This window comes from Punica granatum, chromosome 8 (genome assembly GCF_007655135.1).
Source record: "Punica granatum isolate Tunisia-2019 chromosome 8, ASM765513v2, whole genome shotgun sequence".
Lineage (NCBI taxonomy): Eukaryota > Viridiplantae > Streptophyta > Magnoliopsida > Myrtales > Lythraceae > Punica > Punica granatum.
Genome location: NC_045134.1, coordinates 21,065,607 through 21,086,686, shown reverse-complemented (window position 1 = coordinate 21,086,686; position 21,080 = coordinate 21,065,607). Strand labels below are relative to the sequence as shown.

General features: G+C 37.9%; 2 protein-coding genes across 6 annotated transcripts; one reads left to right on the top strand and one right to left on the bottom strand.

Annotated features, from left to right (window-relative positions):
* Positions 1-6,161: 6,161 nt before the first annotated feature.
* On the top strand, positions 6,162-13,309 carry LOC116188388 (LEC14B protein). Of its 5 annotated transcripts, none has more exons than XR_004152245.1 (11): positions 6,162-6,316; positions 7,937-8,452; positions 8,563-8,682; positions 8,858-8,935; positions 9,486-9,662; positions 9,800-9,877; positions 10,203-10,378; positions 11,807-11,965; positions 12,155-12,215; positions 12,400-12,654; positions 13,002-13,309. XR_004152245.1 is itself a non-coding variant. In XM_031517713.1 (10 exons), the coding sequence occupies exons 2-10, from the start codon at positions 8,021-8,023 to the stop codon at positions 12,589-12,591; spliced, it is 1,473 nt and encodes a 490-aa protein (XP_031373573.1). In that variant the 5' UTR covers positions 6,162-6,316; positions 7,937-8,020; the 3' UTR covers positions 12,592-12,837. The 5 variants fall into 5 exon arrangements, 3 of the variants coding, with proteins under 3 accessions (XP_031373573.1, XP_031373572.1, XP_031373574.1); XR_004152244.1 differs by having other exon boundaries at positions 11,798-11,965; XM_031517713.1 differs by lacking the exon at positions 13,002-13,309 and having other exon boundaries at positions 12,400-12,837.
* Positions 13,310-18,093: 4,784 nt separating this feature from the next.
* LOC116189576 (probably inactive leucine-rich repeat receptor-like protein kinase IMK2) lies at positions 18,094-20,200 on the bottom strand. Its single transcript, XM_031519291.1, has one exon. It carries the CDS (start codon positions 19,747-19,749, stop codon positions 18,535-18,537), a length of 1,215 nt encoding a protein of 404 aa, XP_031375151.1. The 5' UTR covers positions 19,750-20,200; the 3' UTR covers positions 18,094-18,534.
* Between the last annotated feature and the right edge of the window lie 880 nt (positions 20,201-21,080).

Sequence of the window (21,080 nt, the reverse complement as noted above, 5' to 3'; positions counted from 1 at the left end):
CCGAAATGGAATCAAATATAATAGAATTGATATGTTGAAATTGAATGGAATGGATCCATGGAAGAATTGCCATTACATATCTTAAGTTTGTTATGTTTTCTATTTCATAAAAATAGAATTTGAGTGGAAAGTTGATGTGCCAAATTTAACCTCAAAGAATGATAACTTTTTTTAACATTGATTTTTGCATCAATTGAACAAGAAAGTATAGGACTCTAGCAAACACAGTTCGATGTGAAAAATATAAAACCGACCTAAGACTCTCGCAATATGGTTCGATGTGAAATGAGAATATATAAGAATTCAAAGAAAAAAATAAAAAATAAAATCTTCCTGACATGATATTTTTAGTAGGCCAAAATTAAAAATTCTTCCCAAAATAGATTATTCCAGCCTTTTCTTATTCTATACGGGACGATACAATAATATGTTTGGCTTATGAGATATACAACTTTACCACAATATTTATTCTTGATCATTTTTCCACCGTCAAAATAAAAAAATAAGGAAATTATAATGATGATAATATGCTTCATGAGCTATCGAATGTACACTAACAACAAAAGCATAATCATATTGTCCACATAAAATCATCATTCAAATTAGTTCTATGGCATAGTTCGCATCTCCCTGTAATGAAAATAGTCTAGTCTCAAAAATTCAAAGTTTTTTGAGAACATCATACTTGAACACTTAACCTATAATTTATAAGTTTTTTAACCTCTTCGAATATCTCCGAATGCAAAAGTCAAGCTTAGTAATTCCCGCTCAAGAAGCTTCTCACCCAAGACTCTTTTTCAAAGAAACGAATGGTGAAAAAGATTTCGTGGCCTTTTCATCATAACCTATCTTTAGAGTGGTTGCATGACGTTCACTCATAGTAAGACTGATCAACTTCTGCAACTCTGAGTCAAGTAATGAACTCTTTTCTATTGTAACATCCTTTCTAATGATACGAACAATCGTGAATGATGATTGAGTGATTTTATCACCTAAAAAGATGGCCGACCCCTGAAGTGCTTCAACCTACTCACTAGAAGCATCAATTTTCTTTTTCCTCATTTTCTCTCCGGACCTCACTTCACTTCAATTGATGAAGGAGCACTAGAGAACATTAAGACTTCAGTATTATTTTCCTTCTCATTATTTGCTCATTCCTTTTGGTTTGCTTCCTTCTCCAACTCCTCCTCCACATCTACTAATCCTTCAACAACCTTCCCAGTAGCTCGATCAACACAAAAAATGATGCAAAGTTCATCAAAGTGGCAAAATGGCTTCTCCTTAAATCCTACTGCATGCTTATGTCCCTACAAAATACAACAAATTGATATCTTGCAAGACCAATAAATCCTGGACAAGATCTAGCAATTATCAATAACTACTCTTCTTCTCTTTCAAAATTTACAGTGACTCGAAGGATTTACAGAAGTAGAATCACATAAATAGTCTGGATAAACAGGATTAAATAAAGGCAAATCAATGAGACAAAAAAATGATAATAACTATCGTGTCTTTTTCAGCTACTGAGGAATAACCAGAAACCTAAAGCAACCCAAAAGGAAAAGTTAGGATTGGGAGTGCTAAAATGGAAAAAAAGATTAAAAGAATTTTAAGCTATTGACACATGGGCAACCCACCAACCAAAGTGAACAAAGAGTCAGTCTAATCCAAAGCAGCGATAAGCAACCAAAAAAGAAAAGCTGGGAAGCAAATTGAAGAAACAAAAAGTGGAAATTAGAAAATGGAAATTGACAAAGAATGGCTATTCCAATTTAGCTACAAGTATACATCCCACGCTGCATTTTAGCCACAATAAACTTCCTGACATCATCCCAACCAAAGCCACTTATGTTGTGAATCATTTAAAAAATAGTATTGAAATTTGTCTTTAACGTCTTTCTCTTCGACTATATATGGGGGTTATCTTGCAGCCTAGCCTATGGCAATTTAACATGTAATACTTTTTTAATAGCCCCATAATGGCTTGGACGAAAGCCATGATCAGCTCTATATCATCGTGTGTGGTGAATGTCCAACAATACCTCAATAAGCGTGTCATCTTCTTCATCTATTCATGGCCGTTTATATTTACCTGGTCCTCTAACCTCTGTCGCCATCGATATTTCTAAAATATACATAATAACTAGACTTGGACTACATTAAAATAGGGCAGAAGGACTCTGAATTGTACATGAACCAATTAATAATAGAAAATCAATGAAATATGTAAAGGAACTCAAGAAGGTAATTACAGGCTACTAAAAACAGATATAGCAAGCAACTAAAAATAGTTGAATCATAACCAATAGAATTAAATATCAATAATTGATATATAACCTCAGATAAACTTGAGATGTCCAAAAACATTGCATTGTAATAGCATAAAACCAAAAATCATCTCTAAAGGAACCCAAGACACAAAATTTAGTTGTCATCTAGTCATCAAACATAGTGGTAGCCAAATTATTTCAATAGGACCTCCAAGCATTGGATGCTTCAATTTTCGAAATCACGTTAGAATCTTCTTCATTGATTTGTGCTTCAAGCTCCAAGTCTTCCTCCAATGGATCCATAAGCATTTCCCTCTTAATAAAGTTATGAAGCAAACAACAATGTAGAAAGATACAATTATAAATCTTAATTAGGTAAAAAGAAGGGCTCCTAAGAATGCCCCATCGTGTTTTAAATAGCCCAAAGCATTTTTCAATCACATTTCTAGCTGAAGAATATTTCATATTGAAAAACTACTAAAATGTAGTCGTCGATGCCCATCCCTCCAATCATTTAAATGATAATGCTTCCTTCTATATGGTGCGAGAAAACCAGGCCTCGTTTGAAATTTGGGTTTGATTTTAGAATCGTGATTTTGATTTTAAATCTACCCATAACAAAACAAATTACACTCATTAAAGTCAAAATAATGGGCCCCACCCATAAATATTTACACCGCTCCATTTTAATACAACTCCATAATTACAATATTCTCAAATGAATGTGGGCCCGCAAGTTTGACCAAATACTCCGTAAAATCACAATCAAAGTCAAGTTAAAATCAAACCTAAATTTCAAACGCCACCTTAGAATTCGCATAACCAACATCTACAATGTAATATTGGTTTATTGTTGGAGAAGTATTTGGTAGGTTAACATGTGAAAGTAATTCAAAAGGACCCTATAATGAATAATTATAGCTCAGTCTTGGAGGAATTGAACCCCGAGCCAATTTCTTTATATGGAAATATGAAGTTAAGACAATTGCAATTTCTTTAATAGTTGGGCTTTTGACCCAATTTATAAGTGTTTTTGGAGCCCATTCCACATCAGATCACTATATCTCCCACCAACTTCAACACTAGGAATTTAATAAATATAAATTAATATATTAAAAGGACGAAAATTTCCTGAATTTGCCATCTAATTTTCCAACTATGCCATCAGATTAGAGAGGCGAACTTGACGGGGAAGGGTGGCCGACCACCATCGTCCCAATTGAGGTCGTCGGTGATCTCAGAGGTCAGCCGTGACCTCAATTGGCCGAAATTTAGGAAAATGCGAATAGAGAGGATAAGGAGAATTGGGCGGTGAAAAGATTTACGAGTGAATCAACAACACCACAAGAAATAATGTTTGAAAATTGATAGCATTTTCCTTAGATTGTTAGATCTAATTGATGTTGTGCAGGGACGGACTCAAGATTTCGATTTGGGGGGCGGAGGAGGAACATAAGGATTTTCATAAAAAAAAAAATTAGACCATAATATATAAATTTCCTTATAATTAACGTCAATATTTTTTGGGGGGGCGGGATTGCCCCTTTGTCCGCCTCGGTCCATCCCTAATGCTATTTATCCATCTTTAAGGACCCGTTATATGAATGATAGATAGGAAAGAACTGAAATTCAATAAAGAATAACATAATGAAAGTGCCATTAATAAACGAGTGGATGGGTAAACGTTTCTATCAGCCAATAATCTTTAAGAGGAGATGAACATATGGTGTATGGCCCAAACTATGAGCTCGATTCCTACAAGATAGAAAAAGGGAAAACATAAATTAATAAACTCAAGTCTGGAATGAAAGTCTTCTTTTGGTAAACTCCGGAATAAAAGTCACTACAAAATATATGACATGTGCCAAAAAATATCTGCAAAAGATAAATTATTGTTGGTATAGCAAGATATGTGCCAACAGATTTATGAACCATTAGTATACATGTATATTTTAATGGAATTGGTTTTCGCTATACCGTAAGTTCAATAAGCATTAGGAAAAGTCTAGTTAGTAAAAGTCTTTTCTCGATTTAACCCATGAGGATATTATTCATATGTACTAATAGTTCGTAAATCTGTTGACATAGATCTTTATATACCAACAATTTATGTTCTGATGGTACATATTTTTTGATGGTATATGTCACCATCTTTTGTAATGAGTTTTTGATATATCGTGCCATAACAATGACTTTTCGTTACTAATAATGAGCGTCTCATAAATAAAATGTAACTTTCAAATATATGGAACTCGTAGATTTGAACGTGAAATATTTTGCATTACTTTAATCCCTGCCATAGAGTCAATTATCAATATTATTGTGAGATGAGCTCATCCTCTTTATTTTTATGTGTAGTTAACTCTGAACTAAATATTTAATTTCCTTGACAATCAATTAATTGAAAGTTTGAGGACATGCGAAAACAATTTTATTTTTCAAAGTATGTGAGATGACATTGAAAACAAACCATACAATTATTGATTGATATATAATATTTAACTTACTATGGACTTCAATATGCTAGAAGAGTGTGTATGCAAATTCACTGATAAGATTGTCACTAATTTTAGGGGTGGAGCGAAGAACCCAATAAATCTTTAACCAAATAAAAATTAGATGAACAACATAATTAGTATATGAACTGCATAACCAAATTATATTTTCTTAGCAATTACAAATGCTAGAGATTAAATGTAACGAACTGACAAGGGAATTTGCCAACAAACAAAAGTGCAAAGTACGTATCATAAGAAATTCAAAAGGTTGATATCCCTCAATATATTGATCGAAGATGCTGATAGTGGAAACGCCGTAGGAGGAGGTTGTTGTGCGATGCATTTGTGCAGATGGATGAAATAAAAGAGCATATGAAGCCTTAAACTCCAATTTAAGGTAAGCAAAATCCAACTTGAATCCTCCGCTTCAAGATTGATAGGACAGACATAAGACAACAAAGCCATGAGACCTAATTCAAAATAACTATAACCCATGAAATATAAGAGCACGCATGGAAGGCATTAGATAAATATAGGAGAATATACAAAGGACCCATGAAATATAAGAGCACGCGTGGAAGGCATTAGATAAATATAGGGAGAATATACAAACTGGATTAATCAAGGTTTCTTGAGCTTCCATATGCCAAGATACACACCGAAAATAAATATAGAAAGAATATTTGGCTGTTACAACCTCGAGTTCAACCTAGCTATAATGGTATTGGAAGTATTAGACATTAAATATATTCAAATACAAACCACAAAAATTTATAATATATATTTTTGCATATTATTATCAATTCATTTCCGTTTTGTTCGACCCGTTTTCGATTTTTGTGCACTTGATATATCAAACTTTTTGCAGATTATATTTCGTCACTTGATATGAGAGAGCATAATTTAAATCGCAACCAACCATTGATTTGATATTGATCACGCAATTAGTATTGTACCATAATAATATTTACTAATGGGAAAAGTCTATCGGTTATCCTAGGAAACCATATATAGATTTGTTTATAGCTGTATATGTATAATATCCACGCGTTCATTTCCAAAGAAACAAAAGGGACATAAAACTACCAAAATGGATTGGTCTAACCGATTTAATGCTTGTTCCTTTTAGGTAAAGTTTCGAATTTGAGTTTTGTAAATGGAGAAAATCTGTGCTGTGAGAGTTTTATCCCTTCATAGGTCAATCCGTTCTATATTGGATTAATTGGAATCCAAACTTTCAAATATCAGGTTCACACCGAAAAAATTGGAGGAATAAAATCATTTTGCATACCATTTATTCATATCCAACAAAAACAAAGCATGTATTCGTACACTATAATAATAACAACAACAACATCAACAACAACAACAACAATAATAATAATAATAATAATAATAAATTGTCTGGGTATCCATTACCCACTCAGTACGGTGCTCAATACAAATACTCAGGTCAGGTATCCATCAAGAAGAAGAAGATCATATCAAAAGTATAAAAGAATAAAAAAAGAAGGAGAATCGTCATCTGGAGATGTTCCGTCGATTCAGGTAAGTTCAAATTTAGATTTTGTTCCTACTTTTGTGTGTGCTCGAGTGATTATGTCCCTTCCTACTGTCGGCTTTGTGCATTTCCTAATTCTTATTCTCTCGGTTGAACCTTGTCCATCAAATCAACCTTGTCCATCAGATCAACTGAATTTATGATCTGCTGGATTCTTGATGTCCCCGTGGACTCTGAGTTACAAATTATCTGACTATTGAGTAGCATGATTGAGCAAGAAGCTTGTTCTGCTGTGTTAAATTTTGACTGGGTTTGAAGGAAGAGGGACGGGGAAGAGTACTTTGAGGCATAGAGTCAGCTTGAAAAGACGTGATTTTTTCTTGAAAGTTGGAATTTTTGGCATCTGTTTCAGATTTTAGTCAACTGGGTCGATTCGAATGTGAAGGATGAGGTGATAAATGGATGTAAGGAGAAGATGTCCTCCATTTCTTTCGGGGTACCTTATCTTTAGTTTTTGTTGGAAGACTGTCAACAGCCTCTAACTAGAAATGGGCTGGCCATTAAGTCTTTAAGGTTGTTTAATTAGGCCCCTTATAGGCAAATGGCTTTGGAGGTTCAGTACTGAGCCCGACCACTTATGGAGTAGGTTAATAGTGGCGAAGTATGGCTGGATTTCTGGGGGTAGCAGATAGCCTCGTGGGGTCGGCTGGTGTGGAAGAACATCTCCTGGGGCTGGATTTACTTTCGTCCTACTCTTAGCTTTAAAGTTGGTGATGGTGCAGCCACTCGGGTTTTGGCATGACCCCTGGTGTGGAGATGTCCCGCCGAGTATTCTCTTCCCAGAGATTTTCAGTGTGGCAAGGGACAAGGAGGCAAAAGTCAGAAGCTGCTGGTGGGTGCCCCCATTTTCCATGGAAGATGATTTGGCAAAGTAACGTTCCATTGAATGTTTGGCTTTTTGTTTCAGAAGTAACTTGGGGTCATATCTTAACTATTGGTAATCTCATCCTCGAGAAAAGGTACTGGTTAATCGGTGCTTCCTCTGCAAATTGGATGAAGAATCTGTTAACCATCTTCTTCTCCACTGCTCCTGGACTTGTAAAGTTTGGACTACTGCTTTCAAATGTATGGATTTGAGTTGGGCGACAGCCAGCACTGTTGACCGCAAATTGAGAGCTCGGAATGGCTTTGGTATTAGCAAGTAGAAGCAGAGATTGATTAACATGATTCCTCTTTCGATTTTTTGGATTATATGGCATAAGAGAAATCGTTGAGCTTTTGAGGGAGTTGAATCCCCTGACCATTTGTTCGTACTTAGATGGCTTGGAGCTGCAATTTTAACTATAGACTGTCGTATAGGTGGGATATGCTCGACACATTCTTGAGTTCGCCGACTTCCTTTTTTCATTCTTAGGGTGGACTTCTTTGGGCATCTTTTTGCACATGTATTTCCTTGCATCTTCTCGGTGTTTCTTAATGAATTTTTCAATCTATCACTCAAAAGAAGAATGTTTATTTCTCTGTATTTAATCACAGAAGTGGAATCAAACGTTGTGCTTTTGTAGCCAATAGACAGTCCAACATTGTACAAGGAGAAAGTTATTAATTTTACTTTTCCAGGCAATTGCTTCTGTCAGTTCTTGATAGATGAAATACTATCTCCGCAGGATGATTTTACTGCTAAAATTATAGGCAATATGATCAAGCAATGTCACCATACGTGGTATCTCGATAAGCAGTTCTAGCAGAAAATGTATTTTGATGTCACAGAGGCAATTCGCCAGATGGGCTATTCGCTGAGTAGATTGGAGATCGAGCCTGAGGTTTGTGATGGAGAAGGCAATAGCTTCCATGAAATTGGTGACAACCTGAGACGACCCAACAAACCTCTGAACTGCTTCGACCATGAGATAGCCCATCTGACAAACCTCAAATCAAGGCCCAATGAGAATTTGATCAGGAATGTTCCTGGGAGGGGAGCACTGCCCGTTTCAACGGTGAAGATGCTAGCTAGTCGAGAAGGTAATTACTCAGGGCTCGGGAGATTCTCATCAGCTGACTGCCGCCACATCTTGAGCAGATACTTACCCATTAATGGACCTTGGGTCGTGGATCAGATGAGTTCCAGGGCCTACGTGTCCCAATTTTCTGCTGATGGTTCTCTTTTTGTTGCTAGCTTTCAGGTACTATGTATGATTCGGATAATCTTGTCTATAACTATTTGTTTATTGTAATTATAATTTTCTTTTTGTCTGACTTTTCAATGATGGGTTTCTTAAACCTACAATTTCAGGGAAGCAACATCAGGATTTATGACGTTGATGGTGGATGGAAGTTTAAGAAGAACATTCTCGCAAGGAGTTTGCGGTGGACAATCACAGATACCTGTCTTTCTCCTAATCAACGCTCTCTTGTGAGTTTCAAATTTCCCTGTTTCAATCAATGAATAAAAGATCATGCTTGTCCAATGAAACTCTCTATTGTGCTGATGTTTGTAAACCTGAGGTAAGCGTATTTAGTATGTGGTTTGTCGTATGTGGTTTCCACCGCTGTGCTTATCAGTTAATGGGCTTTACATTTGGTTGCAGGTTTATGCAAGTATGTCACCTATTGTCCACATTGTTAATATTGGATCTTCCAGTATGGAGTCTTATGCAAATATTACGGTAATCCCCAGTATTATAGCAATTTTTCTCAAGAAAGCTGCTTATTTCTGTACGATCAGTATCTGCATTACATGTGCCTCAAAATGGCACTTCTATGTTTATTGATAGATTGAGATGTGATATTAAATTGGTTTTTGAACGGTCTCCCTCACATATGAGAGATTTGTTAAAGACTTTTTCCATTTAAGTTTGTAACAGGGGGACATAATCGTAGCTTGCAGACTCAATACCGGTACCTGGTCTCTGTGTCATGTAAAGCCACCTTTTAGGGATATAAAAGCTGTAGAGAGTAGATAGTCTGCGCAATTGCCTTCTTACTTATTATAATTCTATGATTAATTGGAGTAATAGTTTTGGTTTGAAGTTTAAATCATGTCCTTCTCAAATAATCTTTTACTATGTTTGCACTTTGCTTTCGTTTTGAGTTTTGCTAAAGCCTGACCATGCGCCGTGGCAAGATTGACTTGGTTAAGATTTTCTCTCAGCCGAAAAAGCTTGTCGATTTTCTGTACAGCATTAAATCTGGGTTCGCACTTCTCATATCATGCAGGAGATCCATGAGGGTTTAGATTTTTCTGCATATGGTGACAGAGGATATGCCTTTGGAATCTTCTCTATCAAATATTCAACCGATGGTCGGGAACTTGTTGCTGGAAGCAGCGATGACTCGATATATGTATACGATCTTGAAGCAAATAAACTTTCCCTTCGAATTTCTGCACACATGGTAGGGAACTCTACTATTATGTTTCATATGATTATCAGAAGAACTTCTAATTTACTAATTCTAGTAAATGTGGAGACTTTTGGGACAAACATGAAATATAGAGGTTTTGAAGTTTAATTTCTTGTTTTGTATTGCAGTCTGATGTTAATACTGTTTGCTTTGCCGATGAAAGTGGGCATCTGGTTTACTCTGGGAGTGATGATACTTACTGCAAGGTAATTCTTCTTTTTGAAGTCTTGATGTTTTTTATGGAAGCTATTCTCCATGTTCTGAGTTCACCAGCATGGAGATAACTTGCGAACGATCTGCATTTCAGAACTTGTATTTGTCCACCCTTTGTCTTTAATGTTTCAATTTAGCAATGAGAAGCTAAATACAGCAATTTCAAAATTCCTTCTTAGAGATTTCCATTTATTCTTTATATAGTTTTGTGCAAAATTAGCAAGAGGAGCAGAAGCTTAGAATTTGGACATAGAATCAACAGAGATAATATGTTTGTTCTTGTTCGGTATTTCAGTGAGTAAATTTGCATATTTTAAGGTATGGGACAGGCGCTGCTTTAACACGAGAGAGAAGCCTGCAGGAGTTCTTGTTGGACACATTGAAGGCATTACTTTCATTGATAGTCGAGGTGATGGCCGTTACTTCATTTCCAATGGCAAGGATCAGGCCATCAAACTCTGGGATATCAGAAAAATGTCCTCTAACGAAACTTCGTAAGTTGAGCTGATCCCTTAGATTCCCTCCTAAAATGAAAAATTAAACACATAATTTTGGATTTTAATTCTGAGATCCCATTATGAAAATTGGGAAGTTGTACTGACGCCCTTCGCAAGTTTGCTAAAATAACTGACGCATTTTTAGATAGGACATTTGCTCTAGGTTCTCAGAATATAAACGCTGATGTCTCTTCCCAATAGTTTTCTACTGCGGATTATGCAGTGAATTGTCAACGCTAATCATCACAAAGAAAAAAACATGTCTTTAAGTATTAGAATCAAGGTTGTCAGAATCACGATTCTACCTAGAATCGGTCGAGGGTTGTGGAATCGTGAATCGTAGAATCGAATCGTGAATCGTAAGATTCTACCTGTAATTAAAAAAAACAACATATACAGATATATACCAAATCTCATGTTAGAAATAGTAGAAGCAAATATCAAATGATAAATTTTGTTGTTTCCTATTTCGTTCGTCAAAATCTTGGAGTCATCTTTCTCTACACCTAAAAAAGTCGAAAAAAATTTCAGCCTAAGTCATCTCAAACCATAAGGCAATTAGGAATTGACTAGAACCCAATTTGAAGCAGTTCGAAAAACTTTCCAAGTCCCTATCACTTACAGCCAGAAGACAAGTTTCAAACTTTTCATAAAATAAGAGAACCAATAAGCAATATTGTCGCATAATGAGAGAGATGAGGAGGGAGAGAGAGGGGGCATACAACTTTGAGTTGAAACTAGAATCATAGAATCGGTCCGATTCTAGGATTCTGTGATTTGAATCGCGATTCAGCCACGATTCGACCTTCCCGATTCATGCCATGGAATCGGACTCGCTAGCCACCCCTTGAATCGTAAAATCGTAAGATTCTACGATTCGAATCACGATTCTAACAACCATGATTAGAATTGCTTTTCCTTGGTATTTTTTTGGGGGGGGGGGGGGGGGTTGGGGTTTTGTGGGGGGAAGAAACGATAGGGAAGCTCCAAGTCCTAGGCATAACATCTTAACCTCAAACAAAGGCAAACTCTGGTGGCTCTCTAGAGGCCTTTGGTTCAACATTTGCTTGAAGTATATGCTCCATGGGGATGATATAAACGGGTCATAGTCAGGTGGGGTAATAGACTCCGTGACATCAATCATCGAAGGGTAAACTTATAATTAGTCCATTTTCCTTAACAGTACGTCCATGTAGTTGCCCAGTTGCATTATTGTATTTGGAGTCCTTATTGTCTATTGCCTTTGTCATTTTGGTAAATTGAAAGAATTCCATTTGAGAGCATTTTCCTCGTAAATGACTGGTGATTTAAGTTCTGCTTGATTAGTGATTTAAGATCATTGAATTTAGTTTCACTTTCAGACCTTACTTATTTGAAGAAGAGCTGTCAGCAAAGCACTCATTTTACTTTCTCTAGTCATTGCAGCAGCTTGAGTTTCAGGAATTACGACTGGGATTACAGGTGGATGGACTATCATGGTCGTGCTCAACATCTGAAGCACCCAAATGACCAGTCCGTTACAACTTATAGAGGCCATTCCGTGTTGCGCACGCTTATCCGGTGCTACTTCTCACCTGAGCACAGGTAGAAAATCTAATACATCCTGGGTAAACTCGTAATGAGTTGTCCGATTGATTTGACCAAAGCCTTGGTGCTCTAGAAACTAGAAACCCCGTCCAGTTCTCTGTTTCATTTTCCGGGAAATAATTGAAAACTCTTTTTGTTCCTTTTTTATTCTGATATGATATAATATCTTCATATACTTTTCTACAGCACTGGCCAAAAGTACATCTACACAGGTTCCAACGACTCGTGGGTTTACATTTACGATCTGGTACGTAAATAACAGTATTGTTTGGATGTAGGGCATCTTTGGCACAAAAGAATGTGAACGTCCCAGATGAATCATCGATATAGGATGGAATTATGTATACGGCAATTCCGTCCCATTCCATTTCTCTTACATTCCTCCGCACTAGACGTGGCTTTGACCATTATATATGTATGTGATCCCTCAGGTGACGGGAGCTCTGGTGGCGGTTCTCAAGTACCACAGGTCGACTGTTCGGGACTGCAGCTGGCACCCCAGCTACCCGATGCTCGTCAGCTCTTCTTGGGATGGAGAGGTTGTTAAGTGGGAGTTCTCCGCCAGCGGGGAAAATAAGGTCCCTGGGATGAAGACACGGGTCCGAAGGAGGCACCCCAACTAAAACCTGCGGTCATAGCTTTCCTCCTACCATGTACTGGTGCAACGGCTGTACTTAAAACCTACTGTAAGTCTTCTTGGTAATAAGGATGTCTTAATGTTCCATCTATTGTGCATCAATCTTTTCCATATACAAGTTAATAAAATTATGGTGGCTATCCATATTACTATTTTGGTGGTCATGTGTATTACCGCTGTCAAGATTGCTGGTAATGTGATATTATCAGACACGGTAACCTTGTTGGCCCAAGCAAAGCAACTTAGTCTAATATTATCAGTAATCTATTTGAATTACCTCATATCGAACGCCACCTAAAGTTGCAAATCGACAGCACAGATTGTAAGTGAATCATGCCATGGTTTTTATAATTACCCTCTTTTTATAGGAATAATTTTTCCTTTTTCTTTATATAGGAAACAGGAAGTTTAGTTCACCCAATTTCTCTGTCCCAAGTCAACAGATTGAATACGATTCAATTCATTTCATTTTCCTCGGAGTCCAATTACTCTTGTTATAAGCTAAGGCGGCGTTCGGTGGATTGGTGGATTACTAGTAATGTGATTCCTAGTAATGCACATTACCATCACTTAGGAGGTGTTTGTTTCTATGTAAAGTTTGAATTTTACATAGTATTTTACGGCATTTGTTTATAGAGGTAGTAAAAGTTAACCATTGTAATCATTTGTATGAGTTAGAAATTTACGGCCGTGGTCGATAAAAACTTTGCAGTCGAAACAAGTGAAATTGTTAGCTTACAACAGAGATTACGGTTGTGGGATCCACAATCATCTCTACAAAAATAAATCGTATATTAAATTATCATTCACATTTACCGTAATCCAACATAATTTACTATACACAATAATTTCACATTTCAACTTTTAACTCAAGGAAAAAATTTGTATAGTTAAACTTTTTGAATCTTCATATTTCATGTAATCTAACAATACTCGAATCAAACACTCCCCGTATTCACACTTATTAAATTATTGGGAATCTACATTCCCGTGTTTGTTATGTCCAATTAACATTACTAGTAATCTTTTTTAAATATTAAATTTACAATATATTAGGAGGTCGTAGCCTCTTCTTCCCGGTTTCCGGCGATGTTCGGTATTAGGAGGGAGGAGCATTGTTATCAGAACCGGACCGGACCGGCCGGGTCGACCGGTCGGACCGGGAACCGGCACCATGTCCAGTCGGGTTCGCCTGAAAACCGAAATGGCAGCTTTGAACCGCCAGACCCATTGAACCGGTCGGTTTTAAACAAAATTCCATTGAACCGGCCGGTTCTATGGATTTTTATGGGTTTCCTATTTAATATAAAAATTGATTGGTTGTGTAAGGATTTGAACTTATGACCTTTTACTTCTCATATTAGCATACTACCAACCAATCCACCACCACTTTTTTGTTCTTTTAACTCTACTTTTAATTACTTATTAAAATAAAATATTTATTTTGAAGTAAGAAATATTAAATATAGATACTTTCTTATACTATTGTTATATTTCTTTAAAATCATCATACTTTTATCTTAATTATCATAATTTTTTTAATAATATGAATATTTATTTTATTTTAAATAAACGTGCGGTCCGATCCGTCGAACCTCCGGTTGGACCCATAAACTCATGACCCCGTACCCTTTTCGGTTCATCATCCGGTCCGGTTCTGATAACACTGGAGAGGAGGAGAGGAAGAAGATGTGAAGAGTTTCATAATTTTGCATTCCCGAAGATTGCCACCTTGGTGGGAATTCACTTTCCCACCCACTGGTGGGAATGAGGGTTACCATCCAGGTGAAAATGGAGATTACCATGTAGGTTGGAAAGTGGTGCAATCAAATGTGGGGATATTATGGACCCAGAAAAGATAAACTCACGTTCCCAAGAATGTAGATAAATTTTCGCATATGAAATGCACTCTAAGTTCATCGACTCAAGATGTTGGGAAATTCTCCGAATTTCAACAATCCCAATATGCAGTAATTCCCCATAAGATTGAATGTCCCAAAACAAGGGGGAAAAATTGTAATTCCCCATGAGATTATCAAATTTGACGACAAATTAACCTAAAAAAAATGTAATCATTGGCCATCATGGGGAATGCTTCTTTAAAAAATTTTGGATCGCGTGCCCAATCTATAACTTAATCCATACGGCAGTTTGATAACCTGCCATCCATTACGAACTCAACTAACCAGAATTGGGAACCAATTACGAACAGACATTTGTTCCGTTTAGATAAAATTTTAAATTTAAATTTTGTAAATAAATTAATTTAGGGTAAATTACAAAAAAAAAACTAAATTTTATAAAATGTTTCAATTTTATCCTAAATTTTATTTTATAACAGAAAAAACCATAATTTTTCTAAAATGTCTAAAAAATGACCTCCGTTATAACTTCCGTCAATTTTTGCCTACGTGTGACCTACGTGGACTGTTAAAGGGACCCACCATCAGCAGCAAAATTTGACGGAAGTTATAACAGAGGTCATTTTTTAGACATTTTAGAAAACTTATGGTTTTTTTGTTACAAAACAAAATTTATGACAAAACTGAGACTTTTTACAAAATTTAGGTTTTTTTTTGTAATTTGCCCATTAATTTATGAGAGATTTTACATATTAGCGAGCGGACTCTGATCGAACATGGATTAGTTAGAGCCTGTTGAACTTTCAAATATTAGGTGATGCATGCTGATAAGATATGCAATCAATTCATTTTTTTTTGTTACGAAGGAGGCTTAAGACCTAGTACAATAAAAGAGAAATTCTAAATAATTAATAAAGTGGTACGGATAGTCCCACTAGATATCGAACATGCGACGTTTATATCGACAGACGAGGGTGTGTGCCACTACGCTGCACTCTCTTTTGATCACAATCAATTCATCTTTTAGTCAATCCAAATCGTACTATGTCCAATCGGCTTAAGCACGAGTCACATGTGGATCGATATGAGTGCGAAGGACTCAACTTAGACCTTTGATACGAGATAGGATATCCCGATTGATGCCTCTAATCGTAGAGGATACGTAGTAGCTCGGTTGAATTCAGGTAATTAGAAAGAGAAGCCAATCGATCAATTAAGAAAGCTCTATAACTATAAGGGAGGCGTACGAGTAAGGAGTCTGATGATGAACCCGACGAGTTGGATGTATCAATTGGCCAGTGGGTCCAACACTGCAAACAGTCCACAACGTGAGAAGTTCTTGAAGATATCCATTCTCAAGCGCATGCAGAACAAACGTGAAGAGGTATTCTCCAATTCTGATCCAAGTTGTTTATTGGCATTATGTGTCGAGAAACGTGGGGACAAAAACACGAACTTTCGTACTACTTCCATTCTCTATGCAATTTAATACTAGTAGTACAAGGGAATATTTGGTAGCTCAGGTAAAATAGAGATCAAATAGAACAGTAGCGTACGTTCTCACCTGCTAATTAAAATATTTAGATTCGATACTCGTGATAGAACTATCCGTACCCCTTTATAATCTTGCGTTTGATGGAATAGGACAAAGTAATCATATATAGCATGATTTTTCATTAACAAAATAATCGTGGTCAATGGTGGGATTCGGGTGGATTGGAATAAAAATTTTACGTGATTGGAGAAGATAATTAATAATTTGACCATGATAAGTAAAATAATCGTATTTTATCTTCGAATTTCCACATGATGTCATTGGAGAAAGTTCGGGCAATGGCTACGGAGAGGGGTGGTGGTAGCCAACATTGGTCCTCACTATCCCATGAGATTGCATGCAGTCTAAAGTTTGTCGGTAATCTCCCTTGGAGCGAGTGGTGTGGCTCACATCGGTCTTCACTACCCCATATAGATCCTTTTGTCTCTCACTCGAAGGGAGATGACGGAAATAAGGACAATAGTGGTCCAATGCTAGCCACCACCTCGCTGCAATCAAGGTCATTGGTGGCCATATAAATCACCAGCGACCTTGATTGATCATGTAGGAGATTTTTCTTTTCCTTTTTTTTTTTAAATCAATCTTTTAACCTATGAATTTTGCACTGTGATGGATGGAACCTTATATATGTTTCAAATATAAATTATCTCTCTTATTTAGATTTAATCTCCAACAATAATATCATAAATTTACAATATTCCGCATATGCCATTTCTTCCTTATCAATTCAAATTGCCCTCATAAGTCAAACTTGCTAGAATAATTTGATTCCTCATTGCTTGATTAATGCAATACTAGAGCTTGCACCAGAATTACAGGCGGTCGATAAATTAATCAAAATTATATGAAAATATTTGAAGGAAGAAAATGTAAATCATATTAAAATGAAATAATAAAAATAAAGGAAAATTAATGAAAGCTCATGGAGTAGAAAAAGAGAGGAAAGGGAAAGTGGAACATGTGGCGTAAGGAGATGAGAGAGGAGAAAGTCGCGAGGAATTATAGTTCTATCCCTATATTTGATATCTAATTTTTGTTCTTTTCAATATAATTATGGTTATTAAGCGTAATTTAGTTAAATCACAACAAAACAACTACCAGTAGACACCAATTGTTCCCTTTATATAATAGTATGGATATACAAATAAATACGTATAAATCTTATCTTAATTATTTTATCTTATACTATTTTTTGCTAAATATTATTTTATCATATCTTAAACTATTATTTAAGTATAAATTCGATTTTGTAACAACCTCTTCACTTACAGAATGGTTGAATTTACAAAAAACTTCCTTTATTTTTATTTTAAATATCACAAATAAAAGAAAAAAATTGAAAGAAATGATTGAATTTATAAAAATATTATTTATTATTATCTTAAATATCATAAATAAAAAGAGAGATTGAAATACAATATACTTCCACTTGATTTTATTCCTCTTTTTTTTTTTCCCTTTCACGTGTTAGTCTCTTCTTTTTCAACCTCTTAATCTCATGTTCCATCACGTTATTAGATTTTGATGTACGCCTTTTGTGCGTAATGCGGGTACCCTTTGACCTCTAGCGTATATATATCGAGTTAAGCTTTGTATGCACTTCTTATGAAGCGAAAAAGGCATGAGTTCCGTGGTCAAGAAGCCCTTTGTGTGGGACCGCCATTGCATGTGTAATTACTAATTATATTTCGGATACTTCTAAAGCCACCATAAAGTGTCCCAAGTTGGATTATAAAATTGACAATCTTAGTCGAGACACGGACTAACTCACATTAAAAAAGTACCATAATAGAGTTCTTGAACTCACATTATGAAGACCGCAACCGAGAAAATCAATAGATATGGTGTGGGCCCCCCTCATGCATGTACTTTATGCACGTAGTTCAACTAACAATGACTAATTGCACATTGATCGACCCGTCATATCAATGAATAGTAAAATAGCGAAGCGTGATTCTTATCATTATCCATCGAATAACTCTCATTCTACTTATATACATACGGTTTCATCTCAGCCTGAAGGTTTCGATCATTCGCGTCGGCCTCCCATATACGTGATGTTGATCTTGCATGGAGAGAATCTAAGTCGATATACGGTCCACTTGACATGGTTCTAAAAGAATGCGTTAAAATCCACAGAAACAAAAGGATGCCGATAACTATAAGATAGACAAGGGAATAATTCCATCAACTTCTCTTTTTTTTTTCCCCTCTTTTTGCTCCCAACAAAAAAGCATATGCACTATCTATACCTGCCCAACATTAGCAATTTCCCAATAGCTAGTAGCTAATAAACATTAATTAAAATTATCACTACCACCCAAAAAATTTAACTTCTTCCTTATTCATTATATATTTACCCAAAATATCTCGTCAACAAAAAATTTAATTAAATGAATCATAAATCTAAAAACCCCACAAAATGAAATTGTCGTTTTTCTTTTTTAAAACCTATAGTGTCATTTCTTTTCTTCCCATTATGCCCTCCAAGATGAAGTGCGGATTACCAAGTTTACCCTCGCCACTCGTTGCACTGCGAAGTAGGCCGCGTCTTCTGCTTCCCGGCCTTCAAAGGGCACGGCGTCTGAACCGGGGGGACCATGCAGTTGTACTGCAGGCACAGTGAACTGCTCAGCGGAATATCAGCCGTTGGATTGATCTGGATCCCCGTCAAGAAGTTGTGCTGCAAGTACAGCGTCTGTATACTCGCCGCCAGCAGCCGGTCCACGAAGTTGCCGGGGACCTCGCCCGTGAATCGGTTGTTGTTGAGGTATAGGTTCTGCACCGTTGAGAGCATCGGGGAGATCTGCCCCGACAGCCGGTTGTAACTCAGGTCGACGGATGGTATCGTGACCTGGTCGACCGGCTGGACCAGGCCGGAGAACTGGTTCCTCTGCAGCTGGAGGTTCGTAATCGGGAAGCCGAAGATCCGGCCCGGGATCGGCCCAGTGAACTGGTTCAGGCTGAGGTCGAGGTAGTTCAGCCGGTCGAGCCGGATCAGAAGCCGGTCCACCGGCCCGCCGAGCCGGTTCCACGAGAGGGAGAGGTACTGGAGCGAAGGGGGCAGCGCCGTGGGGCCCAGTGAACCGGTGAGACCATTGTGCTTCAGGTCGAGCCGGGTCAGTGACGGCGACACGAGCGGCGGAACCGAGCCGGAGAGCTTGTTCTGGCAGAGGATGAGGTTGGAGAGCTCCGGCAGGGTGCCGAGCGACCGCGGGATCGATCCGGTGAGCTGGTTGTAGCTTAGATCAAGGGTCCTCAGCCCCCGGAGGAGACCGAGGTTGGCCGGGATCACGCCGGAGATGAAGTTCCGGCTGATCGCGAGGAACCTCAGGCTCTTCAGCTGGTAAAGCGTCTGGGGAAGCTGCCCGAAGACCCTGCCTGGGACGATCGTGAGCTCCGCCAGCGAAGAAAACTTACCGATTGCCGGGTCGATCCTGCCCGTCAGGCCCGGGGACCCAGCCCTGGGGTCGCCGAGGTTGAGGGCGACCACCTTGTCGGCATCGCAGTAGACGCCGGCAAAGTTGCAAGGATCGGAGGTGAAGTCCCACGACGCGAAGAAACTGGAGCCGGGCAGGTCGTTAAGGGACTTCCGGACCGACTGGAGGGCCAAGAAATCGATCGGATCAAGGATCGCCACCGCACAGAGGCTACAGCAATGCACCCAATAGAAGACGCAGAGAGCGCAAGCGACAGTCATCAACCGCCTCTGCCTCTGCTCCGCCATTTTTAGCACGAAACAGAGCTCCCCAGTGGGCTCTTTCTTATAGGAGCAGGCCAGGAGATGACCGCCCAAGAGGAAATATCACTAAAGCGAAGCTGCTTTTCCGTGAATGACAGAGATAGTCAGAGAAAGAGAGGTTGCTGGGAACAGCCTGTTAACGAGAAATAGAGGGCGTGAAAGCTTTTAATGGCGGAACAGAGAAAGAAAAGAAGCACCGCACCGCACCACTCACCTCACCCCCAACACGATGATTCACACTCAGTGAGTGAGAGAGAGAGAGAGAGAGATGGGTTTTACTTGCAGAAGAAGATGAAGAAGGTCAAGAAGAAGGAAGCGTGTCAATGGTGATGATGTTTGGCTTCTCGGAGAAGATGAAGAGCTGCAGTGACTGTACCCTCAACCCAGAGAGAGAGAGAGAGAGCTCTGCCGTCCCCGCTATGTATTTCTGCCATTTGTATTTTGTTTTTTGTTTCTTGAGGGTTTATTTTTATTTTTTTATTTGGTGTTATTATAAAAATAATTTAAAAATGATTTTCTTGGCTGTTTTATGTTTTCTTTATAGGGAACCGGGATAGGGGACCAAACGGTTGTCCGAGCCTACGTGGAGGCTGGTTCGGGTGACAGGTAGGTTCGGGAGGGGGAGGTCCCGGCCCACTCTGGACGGGGATCACGTGATTAGATGTGGGGGTTTGGTCCAGGGCGAAGCAATTAGAGGCTTTTTGTTAGATAGGTAGATACGTTTATAGATGGGTGTGCTTTGACACGTGGCAGTCAACCTTTCCTTTAATTAATTAGAAAATAAAAATCAAAGAATAAAATAATCTTTAATTAAATGGAAAAAAAAAATTGCCTCCTCAAGTGTTGGCACCATGGGCGCTGATAGTGAACGTATAACCGACAATTTGGCTCAGTCTGAGACCTTCGTCGATCTGGCGTGGGGGCACCAGCAACGACCTTAGGTCACCAGCATCCTCGAGAGGTTGGGGTGTTGGCCTTTATTGAATTTTTTTACTTTGAGAATTCAATTCTGAAATTTAGAATCTATGTTTGGACAGTAAAAGAGATTTTCGTTTACAATCATAAGTGAGGTCAAGTTTGTCGTGGTTTTCAGGTCACTGGGTGATATTGGCTGATTATCTTGTTAGCCTGACCAGCGTACTATCTAATAGTGACTTGAGATAGACATGATAACGTCCTTCGTTGAGTGGTCGAGACTCCTCTCATTCGGATAAATATTTTATAGGAAATTTTGTTTTAATTTTTTTCTTAAAAATTGTAATTAGAATTCTTAGTTAAACTAAAATAAATTTCCATGAATTCATAATTCCTCGCGA